Raw genomic sequence first — 18,902 nt, 5'->3', positions numbered from 1 at the left:
AGCTTTTATGAATGAATGAATACTTGAAGGTGCTGGGGAAGAACAAGGACAACATCCATCCATCCATCCATCCATCCATCCATCCATCCATTTTCTAGCAGCTTATCTGTGTCAGGGTTGCACTGGCAACAGGGCAAGCAGAGCAACTCCAAGGTCCTCCCGGATACCTGAGCTCCTGTCATGGAGAGTGAGGCCAGCAACACTGTGGAGAAACCTCATCTTGAACATTTTTTTATAGTGGCTTTGCATACATAAGGGTACAAGGGCGCGTTATACAAAGAGGGGAGAGTTCTATTGGTCCCTGATGTGCTGTAACACCGGGTTCCATATTCTGAAAAACGTCTTAGGATTGCCAGACAGTTCGTATCTCAGTCTTTCTACATGTAAAATGCCCATCAATTCAGTTAACCAGGTCTCAAACTTGGGGGTAGAGTCAGATTTCCACATTTTCAAAATGCATCTCTTGGCAATTATCATGCCATACACCAAGGCTGAGAAACCTCATGTTAACCGCTTGGATCCGCAATCTCATTCTTTCAGTCACTACCATGAGCTTGAGATCATAGTTGAGGGTCAGAATGACGATTGACCGATAAATCGAGAGCTTTGCTTTGTGGTTCAGCCCTGCCTTCACCACCACGGTCTGTTGCAATACTGCACGGCTGGACCAAAATGGCGCTCGATGTCATGATCCCTTACAGCCTCACTCATGAATAAGAACCCAAGAAACCTTAACTCCTCCACTTGGGGCAGTTGCTCACCCCTCAATCTCAGAACCCATCGTCTATCGGTCTGACGACGATTAGACTCTGGGGGGCGACGGCCAATATTTCGGGGTTTCCGGTGTAGCCAGCAGACATCCGGGCCAAGACTTCCTCTTCCGTGCCCCACCCTTGGTCGGCCCTATGGGACGAACAACACTCCACCATTGACCCAAAATAAAACTCTACCGACACCTTTTAAAATACCCAAGCCATGGGATTTATTAACGTAAAGACATACAAAACAACCAGGACACTAAATCAAGACTACAAACAACCGTCAAAAGACAACAACAACACTAAATAGAATCCCAGGCTGAGAGGCAGCAAGACCAGCAGTCCGCAAACCAGAAGCCTCTCTCTGGAACAGGAGCCTGGAACATTTAACTACTTCCTTTCCTGGGCCAGGTGTACCTCATTGAGGACTGATCAGGTATAGAAGACCTGGGCGGAGCTATAGAGACAGGAGAGGAAAAGGGACAAACAGCACAGGGAACACATACACCGGTCATTGTTTACAGTTCGATTAGCAACTTGAGACGCGAGAGTCGAACGTTTCTCCACACAATACACAAACATCAATACTTTTTTAGGTGTTTTAGGTCCAGACGACATTTTGGCTACTCTCTATAAACAGATATCTGCATATGAGACGTTGTCTCTCAACTCCAACTCCATTCTCGCGTCTCAAGTTGCTAATTGGACTGTAAACAATGACCGGCGCACGGAAGAGGAAGTCTTGGCCCGGATGTCTGCTGGCTACACCGGAAACCCCGAAATATTGGCCGTCGCCCCCAGAGTCTAATCGTCATCAGACCAATAGACGATGGGTTCCGAGATTGCTCACCTCTCAACCCAGTGGAACAGGCCTCGTTTTCCAGGGAGAGTAGAGTACCATGGCCTAAAACTTGGCGGTGCTGACCCTCATCCCAACTGTGTCACACTCAAACCCCTCCAGTGCACATCAGAGATCACAGTCCAGCGAAGACAAAAGCAGGGCATCGTCTGCAACCAGCAGAGATGCCATCCAAAAGGTGCAGCCAGAAATGATGAACAGGAGAGGGGACAAGAGCAGTCCTTGTTGGAGTCTGAGGCCCACTTTGAACGAACTTGACTTAATGCCAAGAGCAGGGACACAGCCAAGTGTATAGGGGCTGAACGGCTCGCAGCAGTGGCCCTAGCCATCCGTACTCGTGCAGCACCTCTCATAGGATACCTCAGGGAACACACTTGTAGGATTTTTCCAAATCCACAAAGACAGGATTTGCATACTCGCACGCCCCTTTGATTATCTTAGCTTGGTAGTTTTCGTTGTCATTAAGTAGAAAAACAAACTACAGCTTTTGGGGTTCAACAAAAGTGTTTATTGGATGGATGGATGGATGGATGGATTGGATTGATTCTCAGTTAAGACTTTGCTGTGTACCTCTGTGAATTTTCTGTGAATTTTCGGATTCCTGTTGACTGCTATTTTTCATGAGCATTGTCATGTCGATCTTTTATTCAAGTGCTCTCTGATACTAATTTGTGTGATTGTGACTATGCTAACAGAGTCCCTGGTCGAGGCTGAAGATCCCAGTAAGGAAACGGTTAAGAAGAAGCAGAAGAGCAGGAGGAGAGAGGCAGCTGCTAAGAGACTCCAAGCTGTGGGACAGAAGATAAAACATGCCTTCATCTCTGGGTGAGTGGGTCTGCCAGTAGCTGGATTTCTGTCCAAGAATTAGAAAGGCCGAATGGAAGCCCATTCCCGCCACTCAATAAAATAAAAAACGACTCATTTGTGACTTTTTTTTCTCACAATTCTGACTTTTTATCTCAGAATTTTGACTTTATATCTCAGAATTCTGACTTTGTATCTCAGAATTTGGACTCTTTTTTCTCACAATTCTGACTTTATATCTCACAATTCTGACTTTTTATCTTAGAATTCTGACTTTATTTCTCATAATTCTGACTTTATTTTTCATAATTCTGACTTTATATCTCATAATTCTGACTTTATATCTCAGAATTCAGACTTTCTATCTCAGAAGTTGGACTCTATTTCTCACAATTCTGAATTTTTATCTCACAATTCAGACTTTATTTCTCACAATTCGGACTTTTTATCTCACAATTCGGACTTTATTTCTCACAATTCTGACTTTATATCTCAGAATTCAGACTTTTTATCTCAAAATTTTGACTTTATATCTCATAATTCTGACTTTATTTCTCATAATTCTGACATTATTTCTCAGAATTCTCACTTTATATCTCTTTTCTCACAATTCTGACTTTTTTTTTGAGTCAGAGATATAAAATCCGAATGTTCACAACCTGCTCTTCTAGCTAACAGGCTTCCGATCCTGATTCCAGCTTCTGTATCTGCTCCTTTCTCTTTGTCTCTCTGTCTTTCTCTCCTCCCCATCATCACCTGCTCTCTCCTTTCCTCTCCAGCGTTTATAGTGTTTATAGGCCAGCCCAGTGTTTCTTCAGTGATATTCTCCACGCCGAGTATCAAGCTGCTACAGACGTCTACGCTCTCATGTTCCTGACCGACGTCATCGACTTCATCATCATCGTCTTTGGATTCTGGGCCTTTGGGGTGAGTGATGGATGGATGGATGGATGGATGGATGAATTGAAGGAAGGAAAGAAGGATGAGAACCACTGCTCTCCTCCTGAAACCCAGTGCAAATTTTCTCTTGGCTTTATTCTTTTATTTGGCCTGTCTGGTTAGATAAATGGTGAAGTTTATTATATTACATTACAAAAAATTGCAAATTATGAGAAAAAAGCAGCATTTTAAATTAAAGTAGACACATTTTGAAGCCAGTGTCAGCATCAAAAATGAACAAACAGTGAAATTACAAAAAATAATTCAAAAATATAAAAACATGTTATAATATTCATAATAAGCACAGAAAAACGCATGTTAAATGACAACATAAAGCCCCGCCTCGCCTCTCTCTCCTCAGAAACACAGTGCAGCAGCTGACATAGCGTCCAGCCTGTCGGAGGACCAGGTCCCCGAGGCCTTCCTGGTGATGCTGCTGATCCAGTTCAGCACCATGATCATCGACCGAGCCCTGTACCTCCGCAAAACCGTCCTGGGAAAACTCATCTTCCAGGTCAGAGACCACCGATCGGATTTGGACGAAACTTTTAATGACGCATCTCACCATGCATCTCACCACATATTTCCCAACTTCCTTCCTTCCTTCCTTCCCAGGTTATCCTTGTGTTTGGGATCCACCTGTGGATGTTCTTCATTCTGCCTGCTGTCACTGAGAGGTGAGGCTCCTCAAACTGAGAGTATTCATGGTTAATCATTATATCACCACTGAGTCCAACCACAGCCAATGTATACCAGTATTTTGGCCTACAATACGGTGCAAAAGTCTTAAGCACATGTTAAAAAAAAAAAAAGCGAAGATGCTTTCAAAAATAATAAAATGAAAAGTTTCTAAATATAAAAAAATGACTGAATGTGACTGAATGAAGAGCCGTCTACTGACACACTAATGCAGAAAACAAATAAACATCTTCAAATTTATATAAAACATCTAGGGTGCCTAAGACTTTTGCACAGTACTGTATATTAGTAAAAAAAAACAAATGTATGCATCATCTTGAGAGTACCACAAATGCGAGTTGTGTTTTAAGAAGCACGCTGCCATCTTCTTACTGGAAATCTTTGCTCTTGCTTCTCTCTCTCTCTCTCTATTAAAGGATGTTCAATCAGAATTTTGTGGCCCAGCTCTGGTACTTCGTCAAGTGTATCTACTTTGGCCTGTCAGCCTATCAGATCCGCTGTGGATACCCCACCCGCATCCTCGGCAACTTCCTCACCAAGAAATACAACCACCTCAACCTGTTCCTCTTTCAAGGGTAGGGGTGGATGGATGGATGGATGGGTGGATGATAGATAGGGGTTGGACTGATAGATGGGGGGTGGATGAATAGACAGATGGATGACAAGAGTCAGTGTCAGACCCATCTATCCAGAGGTGTGACCAAGTCAGCTTTGCTCGAGTCCCAAATCAGTCTCAAGTACTGAGGCACAAGTCTCAATTCAAGTCTCAAGTCTAAATGTAGATTACTAAGTCAAGGCCATGTCATTAATGTCAAGTCTCAAGTCTAAATGTAGAACAGCAAGTCAAGTCAGAACAAATCAAGAGTCCAGTATCAATTTAATATGTTAAAGAAAACTAAATATCTAGGACTTGGTAGGAGCTTGGTAAGAGCATCATGAGTCTGATTTCTATAATCAGTTTCAACTTCAATAAATTCAATCATTCCATACAAATTCAGAAAACAGAATTTAAATTCAGTCGTCTGCTGGAAAAAAATCTCATCACTTTCAATCTAAGTCATTTACACAAACACAAGATTAAGTCAAGACTTTAGAAACCTTTTCAAGGCATCAAAGTACAAGTCAGAGTCAAGTCCCAAGTCACCAGAACCCAAGTCAAGTCAAGTCTCAAGTCTTCTCTTCATGCATGAAGTCATCTTAAGCTATTAAAATTGTGACTTGAGTCTGACTCGAGTCCCCACCTCTGCATCTATCTAGTAAAATCAGAAAGTCCCTATAGAATATAAATAAGAATAATGCACATGGGGATTATATTTATATGCAACTGACAATTTCAACACTACAACATGTGAAGTAGAATGAATGAAAATATGGATAATAGAATTATTAGAGTGTACAAAGTAGCAGAAGTAAAAAAAATGAATGCAGGATATGCACAATATGAAAATATGCTATGAAATATATTGAGTATGAAGTAGGTTAAAACATCAAAGCTATCCTATATGATATATACTATAACAATGAGATGGGAATATGAAGAAAACAATTTATAGCAAATATGCAGGTGGAAAATGTGTGTTAAATTCACATTATGATATGTATATCTGTATCCTATCTGTGTGTACATTTCCGTGTGTGTGTGTGTGTGTGTGTAGGTTTCGTCTAGTGCCATTCCTGGTGGAGTTGCGGGCGGTGATGGACTGGGTCTGGACGGACACCACTCTGTCTCTGTCCAACTGGATGTGTGTGGAAGACATTTATGCCAACATCTTCATCATCAAGTGTAGCCGTGAGACAGAGAAGGTAGGAAGTGTGTGTGTGTGTGTGTGTGTGTGTGTGTGTGTGTGTGTGAGTGCATGTGTGTGTAGTATCTGTCCTCTCTTTCCATTTTGCCAGAAATACCCTTAGCATGACATACAGTACATTCTATTTTTTGGCAATAAGTCATCTATATAAATAATATCTGCTGTTGCCAGAAATACCCCCAGCCTAAAGGGCAGAAGAAGAAGAAGATAGTGAAGTATGGCATGGGCGGACTGATCATCTTCTTCCTGATCTGCATCATCTGGTTCCCCCTCCTCTTCATCTCATTGGTCAGATCGGTGGTGGGCGTGGTCAACCACCCTGTTGACGTGACAGTGACCGTCAAGCTGGGAGGATATGAGGTAATCAGCGTTTCAAACAGCATATTCTATCCTAAAACAGAACAGTATAAAAGCTATGGCAATATCTGAAATGTGCATAATCCAATAGCCTATTTTGTTCTGTGTGTGTGTGTGTGTGTGTGTCCAGCCCCTGTTCACGATGAGTGTCCAGCAGCAGTCCATCCAGCCCTTCACAGAGGCCGACTATGACAAACTCACCACACAGTTTGGAGACAACGCAGTGCGTATTGATTACAGTTTGCTCTGTGTGTCTGTCCACATCCGCTGCTACTAACTGTCTTTCCATCAGTCTGTCTCTATACAGCCATGCAGTTAATAATTACCCTGTACATAGTGACAGCTAGTTGTTACTGCAAAGTGTATGTGTGTGTGTGTATATAGTATGTGTGTTTATTGCCACTTTGCCTTGTTAAAGGAATAGTTCACCCAAAAATGAAAATTCTGTCATCATCTACTCACCCTCATGCCAAATGAAACACAGGTGAAATTTGTTAGTCCATATAACACACAGGGAGGTTGCCAGCACAACTTGGTAGCAGCCTTCTCCAGAACAACTGAAGTCAATGGGGACCTGTTCTTTAGAGTAGGCTGCTATGGAGAAGGCTGCTATGGAGTTGTGCTGGCAACCTCCCTGTGTGTTATATGGACAAACTTCACCTGTGTTTCAACTGGCATGAGGGGGAGTAGATGATGACAGAATTTTCATTTTTGGGTGAACTGCTCCTTTCAATTAACTCCTGGCTAAAGATACGAATACACTAAAAAACGCTTGCCAAAACCTAGGGAAATTTCCTGATTTGAACCCAATATTATCTTCCAAGTGCAAGCAATAGACACATGTAGCACATGCTACACGTGTCTAACTCCTGGGTCTCCATTCTAAGTCTATGTAAAGCCATGTTACAGCTAGACTACATGTGTCTAACTCTTGGGTCTCCATTGTAAGTCAATGTAAAGCCAACATTACAGCTATGCTACATGCTGTCTAACTCTTGGGTCTCCATTGTAAGTCTATAAAGCTAACGTACAGCTACACTATGTGTCTAACGCCTGGGTCTCCATTATAAGTTTATGTACGTTCTTGGTGTTGTGATAGAGATCTTACAGGTACTGGTTGTCTAAGACAGTGATTCTCAACCCTTTTCATATCAAGGACCCCTAATTTAGTTCACATTAGAGCCACGGACCCCCATTTGATGAGATTTTGCCTATTGGACCCAAATCTGAGAATATTTTTTATTGTTAGAAATGATTTTGTCCAGAATTCCAAGACTACCTGTATTGTAGGTAGAGAGATAACAGTGAAACTATGATCAAAACAGTCATTCTTCTACATTCTCTAATTGGGTTAAATTCTTGTAAATGAAGTAATGGTGAAGTTTAACAATTCATCAGTTTGCTGGAGACCCCCTGGAACCCCCTCAAGGACCCCTGGTGGTCCCTGGACCCCACGTTGAGAACCACTGGTCTAAGATATTGCTGGTCTTGGACCAGTGTGTATGTGTGTTTGCAAATGTGTGCCCTGTGTCCCAAAGGTCGTCCTGCTAAATGTTGTGTTTGTGTGTGTGTGTATGTCTAGGTAGCCATGCAGTTCATAACTCTGTACAGTTATGAGGACGTGGTGACGGCCCACATCGAGGGTAGCTCAGGGTCGGTGTGGAGGATCAGCCCTCCCAGTAGACAGGAACTCATCAAAGAACTCCTGGGAAGTCCTGTTGACTTGACGCTACGTCTGGCCTGGAACTTCCAGAGGTAAAAGCTTAGATAATGATGACAGGTTATTATCTCCAAACCAACCAGGTCTAATTGTTAAGTGACAGCATTTATATTTATCTTAAGTATAAGTAATATTCCAACATTACGCTTCATATCCTTAGTCACTAAGGATATGAAGCGTACTGTTGGAAGTTTTAACCAGCTAAAGTCACCTAACACATCAGGGTATCCAATTCCAGACAGCATATGACCAAAAAATCACAATCAAATACCAATATGTTTCATCCTGTACTGTTTTCGTTGAAGTTTCTCATAAATTAACAATCCTCCACCTGTCTTTATTAAAGTTTAACATCGCTTTTACCTTAACTTGTAATTGATTTTCTTCCAGTCCCTGCAAATGGATGATAGCGCACCTATTTTTGAGATTCAAAATTCCTATCCAATTCCGGACACTTACTTTCGTCCGTGTCGGTGTATTCATATACTGGATATTAACCCTTTATTAACCCTTCCTGTACCTTCACAGTGTTACAGATACTTGTAAGAAGTGCAGGATATGAACTCAAAGCTCTTATTTTTCCATTTATCAGCCAATACCGATTCTCTACATGAAGTAACAGTGTGACTTAAGGCTTCCTGCTTCTTGTTCATGACTAAGTTCGTAACTTAGTGTTTTATATGCTTAAATGTGTATAGATATTTATGATATTTGATACCTAGCTTCTGAAATGTGTATGAATTTACGTCACTTAGCTTTCGGTTCGGAACTCTGTATAAAAACGCCGGTAAACACCGGAAATTACGTGAGTGACCGAGTGGCACCCCTTAACCCTTAACCGTTAACCCTTGTGTTAGCTAGCAGACACTGCTAGCATAAACAATTTGACTGTAGAAGAAGTGCCACTAAGCCTTAATTAGTGGTGCTTCTTCTGCAGACAAATTGTAGTAATATTCCACTAAGGATATGAAGCATACTGTTGGAATATTACTACAATTTGACTGTAGAAGCGCCACTAAGGCGCCTAGTGGCACTTCTTCTACAGTCAAATTGTTTATGCGAGCAGTGTCTGCTAGCTAACACGAGGGTTAGCTAGGTGAATAGATAGAATAATAGAATAGAACATGTTAAAAAGTAAGTGAGCAGATTTCCCTCCGGACATTTCTCCGCTCCGCATTTCCTAGAACTGGGGCTACTATCATTTTTGCTATCATTTTACATCCTAACCCCCCCCCCTCTCTCTCTCTACCAGGGACTTGGGTAAAGGTGGCACCGTGGAACATACCTTTGACAAACACTCTATAGATCTACAACCTGGGGATCCAGTCAGAGCAGACCTGGCCTCACTACTGGTTGGCAATCGCACTGAGCCTGTGTAGGTTCACACACTGGAAGGAATGCGTGTGTGTGTGTCTGTCTGTGTGTGTGTGTGAGAGCGAGAGAGTGAGAGACGGCAAGAGAGGACCCCATTCTTATCTTGTATTTCACGGTTGTATTGTATATCTTATAGATGGTGTATTGTCTTCTCCCCAGGCGTGTTCCTCATATGTTTCCTGACTACATCCGGGCCCCCAATGGAGCTGAAGCCAAACCGGTCAGCCAGCTATATAAAGGTCAGAGCTCACTGAGTCACTATTAAATAAATATACAGTAACACTTTACTGGTGCTCAAAAGCGGGGGGGTGGGGGTGGGGGGGGTGGGTGGGGGTTGAATTGCACTACGAAACCAAACCCCTTAATTTTATCCTTGAAATGTCCTTAATTTCTCCATTACATAAACATTAATTATCCATTACAAATAACATAGCTTTAAAAAAGTAAGGTTAGTGCCATGTGTTTATAAGGGATTTATTCATGGGTTGATTCGTGGAGACACTAGTGATTAAGGGATTTTCCATGCCTTTTGTGCATGGTTTACAGGGTTATTAATGAGTTATTAATGGAAAGTTCCTGTCTCCCTGAATTTTACATTCAATTAGAAAGTAAGGAGTCAAGGTTAAGGGGGTGTTTAAGGAGGTTTTGATGGGATCTCCTCCATTACTAACTTTTGTATAAATTAAGGGGTGAATTAATGCAAATTTATGAAAATCTAAGGTTATTTTAAGGGATACTGGATAGGATTTGCAATTTTGGGGAGCCCTGATTCACACAAATATTATGTTTTATAAAAAGTATATACTGTATATATCAAGCCTTTAGTGGTCTCTCTTGGAAGTGACTGTATTAAACCTTATTCTGAGTCACCGATTGTCCATTCATATCCCAAATTTTCAATATACACTAGTAACTGTCTTGGCTATGACCACAATGAAAAAACCTTTCAGAGCAAAGTAATTATTCCAGATAAAACAATAATTGGCTTACAGTTAACACATACTGTGTGTCTCCCTTTTAACAAACATAGGTTGAGAAAAAAAGTATAAAAAAATAAAGTGGGTGCCTAACTTTATTTAAAATTGGAGGAGCAGAATCCAAATTCAGTTAGGGGGTCTTAGGGGCTTTATCTAATTTATTTGAGATGTTTTGTCTGAGTTCTATGCAGAGTGCTCTGTCAAAGTGAGAAATAAATTATACAAATATATGTGTACTGAATTCAAATAACAGAATTCCTGTATAAGTATTCACCCCCATTGCTTCATTTGGGCTAAACTGCCACACCTGCAAAAATTGACTCAACATTTCATATATGTGACTCCGATGTCATCTTTAGATTGTATTTACAGTAGGTGTTTTGAACATTTTCCTTTCAAATTAGTTTTGTCTTTCTTGCTACCAAGGCTGAGATCATGCTGAAAGAATACATCTTAATGGGACTGTAAGGTACAGGGTGGACTCACAACCTGATTGGCCGCTTGAATACCGTTCATTCATCGTCTCCTAGGTAACGAGGATGGGTACCAGGATGTAACATTGTCCCTGATGAGTGACAGGTCGTTGAACGGCAGTGGAAACCAGGAGTGGTGGGACATCGCCATAGCAGAATGCCCGCCCTCCTCGGGGAGGTGTGGGGTTTTACCCATGGTCATATTTAATGATAAAGTCAGTCCACCTAGCCTGGGCTTCCTGGCTGGATATGGGTGAGGAACACACACACACACACACACACACACACACACACACACACACACACACACACACACAGTCAAAATGTACACAGGGTGGACAAAATAACATATTATATCAATTGATTCCACCAGTTTAGTTATTGAGTACCAAAAGAGGAATCTCCGCACTCACAAAATGTATTAAAATGCTTATTTATCTTTGTTGATACTTGTCATTTCTTTGTCTGCTTCTGTGCATTAAATAAGCATTTTAACATATTTTGTGAGTGCGGACACTGCTCTTTTTGATTCAAGAGTCTGTACCCAGTTGTTGTTCTAGTTATTATTGAGTACACAAGATTCAACCAATGTGAGCTATATTTGGGATATTCAGCGTTCCAGATAGCACTGACCTTTCTATTCTATTCTATTCTATTCTATTCTATTCTAAATCTAACCTCTCCTCCCAGGATCATGGGTCTGTATGTGTCGGTGGTGTTAGTGATCGGTAAATTTGTGCGAGGGTTCTTCAGTGAAATCTCCCACTCCATTATGTTTGAGGAACTGCCCTGTGTGGACCGCATCCTCAAGCTCTGCACCGACATCTTCCTGGTTAGTGTGTATGCACATAAACACACGCACACATACATACATACATATTTATGTGTACCCACACCCACACCCGTACACATGCAAATGTATACATGCTGTACATTGTACACATATGAAGTTCCATGACAGACAATATCCTAGATCAGTGATTCTCAACCTTTTTCATATCAAGGACCCCAAATGTAGTTCACCTTAGGGCCACAGACCCCCATTTGATGAGATTTTGTCTCTTTTTTATTGTTATAAATGACTTTGTCCAGAATTCCATGACTATCTGTATTGTAGGTAGAGATATAACAGTGGAACTCTGACCAAAACAGTCATTCTCTAATTGTGTTAACTTCTTGTAAATGAAATAATGGTGAAGTTTAACAATTCATCACTTTGCTGGGGACCCCCTGTAACTCCCTCAAGGACCCCTGGTGGTCCCCGGACCCCACGTTGAGAACCACTGTCCTAGAGAACCAATACCTGCAATGCCTACCTGTCAGACCAAGACCTGTAGGATATAACCAAACCTCTAAGGTTACAGCAAGAATTTGCATAGACTTACAATGGAGACCCAGGTATGAGGTACCGTATGGGACATAATTCAAACTTCACACTGTACATACCTACATGTTACCTCTCACATACATGTGAGATGATGATTCAGTTGTTGTAATCCCTCTCGCATACACTATTGAAAGACTCTCATACATACTACTGAAATGCCGTGCTGGTGAACCACACACACACCACTGAAACCCTCTCACATAGTCTATAGAGAACCTCAAAAGAACATCAAAAACAGAACATCAAAATGCTCTCATAAACACTAATGAAATGCCGTCATATAAAGCATTGAAAACCTCTCACATTCACCGATGATGCACTCACATACACTAAAGAAAACCCTGTCACATAAACCTCTCACTAACTAAAATGAGACACTCTCATATACATTAAAACAGTCTTGCATACACTATTGAAATACGCTCATATGCAGTACTGAATTATTACTGAAATAGCTTCTGTTTTAACTGAAATGCTCTCATACTTGAGCTGCAGCTTTTCAAGTTTCAAGTTTCAATAGTGTATGTGAGAGTGTTTCAGTAGTGTATACGATTGATTTAATAGTGTATATGAAAGCCTTTCAATAGTGTATGCAAGATGTTTTGGTGGTGTATTTATAGGGCATTTCAGTAGTAATTTTGAGAGCGTTTCAACAGTACATGCAGGAGGTTTTCAATAGTGTATACAGTATGAGAGTGTCAGTAGTCAGAAGTCCTCTTGAAACTGAAGTGTGCATGTGTTTCAGGTGCGGGAGACAGGAGAGCTGGAGTTGGAGGAGGAACTTTACTCCAAACTGATCTTCCTATACCGATCGCCAGAGACTATGATCAAATGGACCAGGGACATACACAGCCGAGACCAAGACAGACACTGATAGTCTTAATAGAATACATTTATATCAGAAACTCCTTGCAAAAAATGTCCAGGGGATTGCACTTGGAAGGATTATTGAAAACACTCATTTCCAGAGTGGACACTCATTGACAGCCAAAGAGACACATGGACAGAAGGGGATGTACACAAACAAATATGAAGCACATCCCATCGCTGGACACTTTCTTACTACTTGCCTGAGCACTTCCAGTCAAACTGCCTTACTGCTACAGACTATTGAGTGGATTTTTACTGTGGGAGGGATTCATGGCACATGTTAGTGTCAAGCTTCACCCACTAAGCTCCTTGGGATTCAACCTAAGGTAGGATGGTTATCTAGCAGGATTAGACACAACGCCCCCGGAGGGAAAAGCAAAAACTTAACTTAATCACAGATTAAGCTAAGCATTTTGGGTCACCACACCCTCCAGGACAAAGATTTGATTTTGATGTGTCAACTCAAAAGCAGAAAATCATCAAGCATGGAGGCGCTAGGCAAACTCTTTGGACATGAGTGGAAACTGTCCTGTAGAGTCGAACGATGGTAAACCACTTTGTGTTTAAGTGCTGGTCCTATGGCAGTCTTTTCCAAGAATCTAAACCAACCGTCTACATGGAAAAGCCTTGTACCAGACTGGAAAAGAAAGTCACGTAAGGATTTGTACAAGATGAAAGTACAAAGTCCAAACTTCACATTAGCTGGATGGCTGATTCGTTGACTGCTGGTCACTCTTCTCTCGTTTTGCACAAGCTTTCCCACAGTGCCCCTGTCCTCAACACTCTAAATGAATTTGTTTGCTTCTCTTTTTTTCTCTAAGAGTCTGTTTTCCCCCTATAAGCGAGAGGAACATTCTTGACTTTGGACCTCATTGTGACGGAGAGAGACTACAACAGATGGAAGGCAGGGAAAAAAGTCCCACTGAAAAGATATAGTAAAGCATGGTACCATTTAATAGAAAAACCCAATGAGATTTCTGAGTGTGAGGAGGGGGAACAGGGGTATGTGGTCTCTCACTTTACAGACATTTCTCTGCACTACAAAGTTTATAAAGAAAAAAAAAAACTGTTCTAGAATTGTCTAACTTTGTACACACTGCGAGCATTTTGAATGGTTCATGGGTTGCTCTACTCTCACCATTTGTGGGCGGTGTGAGAGGATCTGATCGCATCTATGCAGTGGTCTGCTGCTGAACAGGCACATGTTGGTATTGCCTTTCAAAACGTTACATCATTTTGATGAGTTAGCATAGCAAGCGCCAATTGGAAATATCTAAAATGACTTTGGACCTTACCGTCAACCCCTTAAACGATGGGTGCAGCCGTTCTCCAAGCATCGTTTTTGAGACGTTTGTTCCTGTCGTCTTTCAAATAAAAGTTGTAGAGAACTGGAAAGCTTTCAGTGGCTGCAGTCGACTTCTCATTAATTTTGCACTATTGCTCATGAAACGCAATCACATTAGTAGGGAAGTGTGGAAATCTGACTGGCTGTTGATAGCAGATGACCTCAAACAGTTCAGCTGTGGCCAACAAGCTTGTTGAGCATCCACACATTGGCCAAGTTTCCCTGATGTTCAGCTCTATAGGAGATGAATGGACTTCTGGTGGCTTGTTGATCGTGTTGCTCTCACAGTGTGGAAAAATGGTAAGGTCTACAATGTTGAACTTCAGCTGGCAGTGACCCCTTGGTCGGGTTGTGTCCGTCTGTGTCCCTAAAGCCTGGTTTCTTAACACATAGTACCTGGACAGGAGACCAAATTTGTGATTCGGCTCCTGGGCTGAAAATGAACCATGAACCATGACCTGGCCTAAAACTTGCCAATAATGTAATAAGGGTGCACATTGGGTGGAGTTGGCACCTTTAAAACTCCAGCATGGGATAAGCGTAAAAGATAAGTTCAGCAATTTTGGACCTATATATAGTTTTTCTCTTACATACCAGTAGTACTTGGACCCACAGAGAATATTGGCTCCCAAGTCAGCTGTCGGTTGGAATGATGAGTTCCATTGCCTAACAGTGAAAACAATATGGTGACCAACAGACGTATTCACATTCACAACCCAGAACCATTTCCAATATTGTCCTTTGATTCAAGTACTACAGGTATGTAAGAGACAAATTATATATAGGTCCAAAATCGCCAAACTTATCCTTTAATCACTGGATAATTTTTTCTGATAGATTTTTTTATTGGACATAGAAGAATTGCAATGCGCCACCAAGACTGATCATATCAAGAATGCTGTTACACCTTTGAACAGTATATTCAACCCAAATATTTTCTATATTGAAATGGAATTTCAATAACAGTGTATTCTGTCTTTGTGTTTTTGGGTGCCATGATACAAGAGAGGCTTACTTGTCCCTTCGCTCATATCACAGATGAGTTTTGAGACCTGTAAAACCTGGTCTTCAAAGAAACAGCTTGAATAGGCTTGCACAGTAACTAATCCTCTGATTCAATTTTGAATTGTCTGATTCAACATGTAACTAGAGCACAAGTAATATATCTTGTTAAGTTGATTTTGGTTGATTTTCCTTTATAGTCTAGCATGGCTGTTAACAACTCTACTGGCCACAACTAACTATTTAGCCTAGGGCTGGGCGATATGGTTGAAATCAATATCACTCTTTTCTCAATATCAATATATATCACGATATGGTTCATATATGCAAAATCACGTTAAATAATCAAATGAATGTTCATCTCATTGAACCGAGTGGTAATGTAAAATTTTCAAATAATATTCCTACCATATCTCATTTTATCAGAGTTTTTAAGTAAAATTTGCGTGTCATCATCAATTCAGACAGCAGAAATGTGTGTCACGATATCAAAATATCTTCATATCATCACAATATGATTCCACTGAAAGATGATAAACGATAATATTGAATTATCGCCCAGCCCTAATTTAGCCACAATCTCTGATTCTTTCAGCACAGCTGGTTGCAGGCCTACAATTGTTTACAGGTTGAAAAGTTATACATGTATGGTAATGTAGCATGCTGACTTTCAATCGGAAAATGGCTTATGCTGATGGGACAATGAAGACTGTACATAGTAATTGGTTAGATATGGATTCCTTGATGATAAGAAAATCACTTGAATCCAGCTAATCTACTTCATTTGTCTCCAGAAGGAAAAAAAACAAAAATGTCAAAATGTCTTAATTTTAACAATCTGTGCTAAATGGTCCCTTGCTGAAATTTCACAGAAGGAAAATGTTTTATGCTGGAATGCTGTGGCACATTTTGACACTGTGGCTTGACACACAGGAACAACTGAAAACAACTGATTTGATGTTTTTCCACATTTAGTCTTCTCTGAAAAGATCAGGCCTGGGGTATCATGTCCTTGTAATATTGTGGGTTGGGGACTGTTGTTTGTGGTTTAATAAATCAAAAATACATTAAAACTATAATCATTATTATTAATAATAGACATAATAATAATAAGAAAAAATAAAAATGATTAGGTCTAGGTTACAAAAGTTTTTTTTTTTGCATTTGTTACATTTGTTTTGGTTGTTCCTGTGTAGATCAAACCTCAGCTCTTACTAAAATGGAAAGCACACGGCTGCCATTGTGCCTTAAATAGTTTTCTGTTTATTTTCTGAAATGGTTACAAAATCTGTCTGCTGTCGCTTGAGCAGTTGCCAAAAGTAAAATGTGCACAATTTAAAACAAACTGAAAATGAAAACCTTGTCTTAGTTTTATGGGGGATTTTTTTTTTTTTTGGGGGGGGGGGTTGGTGTTTATTTGGGGAGAGAACTGTTATTTTCAGTTACAAAGTCTTAGAATAACCTGTTACCTCACAGGCTGTGGCTGGACTAGTCATATCGTCAGTGTCCCACATCTTCTCATTGCTAACAAAAATCTGGCAGCTGATTTTCTCCTTGACACCCATGTATTTTGATAATATAGACCAGTGATTCTCAACCTTTTTCATATCAAGGACCCCTAACTTAGTCCACATTAGGGCCATGGACCCCCATTTGATGAGATTTTGTCTCTTGAACCCAAATCTGAAAATATTTTTTTTGTTAGGTATGATTTTGTCCAGAATTCCATGACTATCTGTATTGTAGGTAGAGAGATAACAGTCAAACTATGATCAAAATAGTCATTCTTCTACATTCTCTTACTGTGTTAACTTCTTGTAAATGAAATAATGTTGAAGTTTAACAATTCATAAATTTGCTGGGGACCCCCTGGAACCCCCTCAAGGACCCCTGGTGGTCCCCGGACCCCACGTTGAGAACCACTGATATTGACAATATAGTATTAAGGGTGTTGCAATGTCAACTGTCAATGCCGGTAAATAAAAAAACAAAGTTGACAAAGCAGGAGTTTCTGCAGGACACAAACGATATGGAGCGAGTTTAGCAGAGAGTGTGCAATTTGAAATAAACTCCAAAATAAGTGGGGCGGCGGTCAAAAGGACAGCCGAAAATTTTGGGTTTTATTTATGAACGATTTTTGTGCTCAAATCCTTACAGAACCTGTCATAAACAGTTTTGTCTTGAGTATCTACATTGTGCGTGAGCATAAAGAGTTCCTTCTGTGATACTGTACTGTACATATTCACCAGCCTCCTCATCTGGGCTCATATCTGGTTATTAAGAATGCTTTGACATATGGCTGACATCATACTCATTTTCAAAACACGATCATCATGTTAGTAATGATTGGCCTTGTCCTTTTAGTGGCGTTTGGATTGATTCTCTGTCAGGAAATGGACCGTACTCCACTGCCGAGCCTTTCACGGTGGTGGCATTATGGCGGTACTTTATTTATTTTGACCATATCCTGCATGTCATAATGACCGGTGTACATTGTTTTTCTCCATTTTCCTGCAATATCAATCTCACAGAGTTAACGACGATCCTTTGAAAATGTATCGCGTTAAATGTGTTATCGCATTATTTGAGGCGTCTTACCATGAAAGCTGTGTTGAAGTCGCTGTACGTTTGCACAAATACGGCCCGTGAACTTAAAATGAACCTAACTGGCACTGCTCAGGTGGCTCCTTTCCTCTTGTGATTGTTCTGCCAACTTTCTACCTTCATCCACTAACGCTTACAAGGTTGTTCAAATGCCTCAAATCTGTCCTCAGTTTAAAGTTTAGGCGCGCTCTTATGCCCTAAACGCTCTTTCTAATGCTCTTACATCGAGAGCAACGTACAAAATGTACAATAGTAGAAAAAGGGGCAGCATTCGTGAATCAATGTGCCAAAGTCTGGATGATGCAGTGCAAGCTAGAGAAGCATATGGGGGGTGGGGGTGGGGGGCTGCTGGGTCAGGGTCTGAAACGATTGAAATCCTTTTTCCATGATAATGTGATTCAGCAATTAAACCAATGACTCAAGTGTTTTGTCTGCTTTGTTCCAATAAATGATGTGATTCCTGACTTTGAAACTAGATCGGTGCTTCGGTATCAATCCACCTCATTATAGTGTAATCACGTACTAGTATATTATAAACATCGAACAAAAAGTTCGGAACTTTGTGTTTGGTAGATTATTTCTCTGTTGTAACAATGCTTCTTGGCAATACATTTTATACCGTTGGAAAGCCTGTTTACAGCTTATTCTGCTGTTGCTATTGACTCTTGTTTGGTGTTGTTTGGTGGATTGGATGATTGAAGTCTATCAGTAACAAGGAAGAAACAAGACATATTGGCAATTTTACAATTTATTCATTTAACAAACAGTCAGGAGCCTCAGTAGCGTGTGGAAGAACCATACACAGCCACAACAGCCTGGCACCTCCTCCTCATGCTGGTCACCAGCCTGGTCACACACTGCTGTGGGATGGCATTCCACTCCTCAACCAGGATTTGTCGCAAGTCAGCCGACGTGGTTGTGTCGGTCAC

The 18,902-nt window shown here is 40.8% G+C and overlaps 1 protein-coding gene across 1 annotated transcript in view; it reads left to right on the top strand.

Annotated features, from left to right (window-relative positions):
* The window catches only part of LOC139667831 (piezo-type mechanosensitive ion channel component 1-like), a 46,243-nt gene extending 27,871 nt beyond the window's left edge, over positions 1-18,372 (top strand). The window contains 14 exon segments of the mRNA XM_071547304.1: positions 2,313-2,442; positions 3,201-3,348; positions 3,722-3,874; positions 3,976-4,037; positions 4,476-4,634; positions 5,715-5,862; positions 6,036-6,224; positions 6,352-6,444; positions 7,804-7,976; positions 9,194-9,316; positions 9,475-9,554; positions 10,823-11,018; positions 11,456-11,597; positions 12,898-18,372. Coding sequence (XP_071403405.1) covers positions 2,313-2,442; positions 3,201-3,348; positions 3,722-3,874; positions 3,976-4,037; positions 4,476-4,634; positions 5,715-5,862; positions 6,036-6,224; positions 6,352-6,444; positions 7,804-7,976; positions 9,194-9,316; positions 9,475-9,554; positions 10,823-11,018; positions 11,456-11,597; positions 12,898-13,026 — 1,925 coding nt within the window. The 3' untranslated portion in view covers positions 13,027-18,372.
* Positions 18,373-18,902: the final 530 nt, after the last annotated feature.

Source organism: Centroberyx affinis, unplaced genomic scaffold, assembly GCF_046629955.1.
Source record: "Centroberyx affinis isolate AG114_WGS23_722 - 3 ecotype Tasmania unplaced genomic scaffold, CSIRO-AGI_Caff_v1 ptg005789l_1, whole genome shotgun sequence".
NCBI lineage: Eukaryota > Metazoa > Chordata > Actinopteri > Beryciformes > Berycidae > Centroberyx > Centroberyx affinis.
Note: the sequence above shows the minus strand (reverse complement) of the source record. Positions and strands in the feature narration are given on the sequence as shown.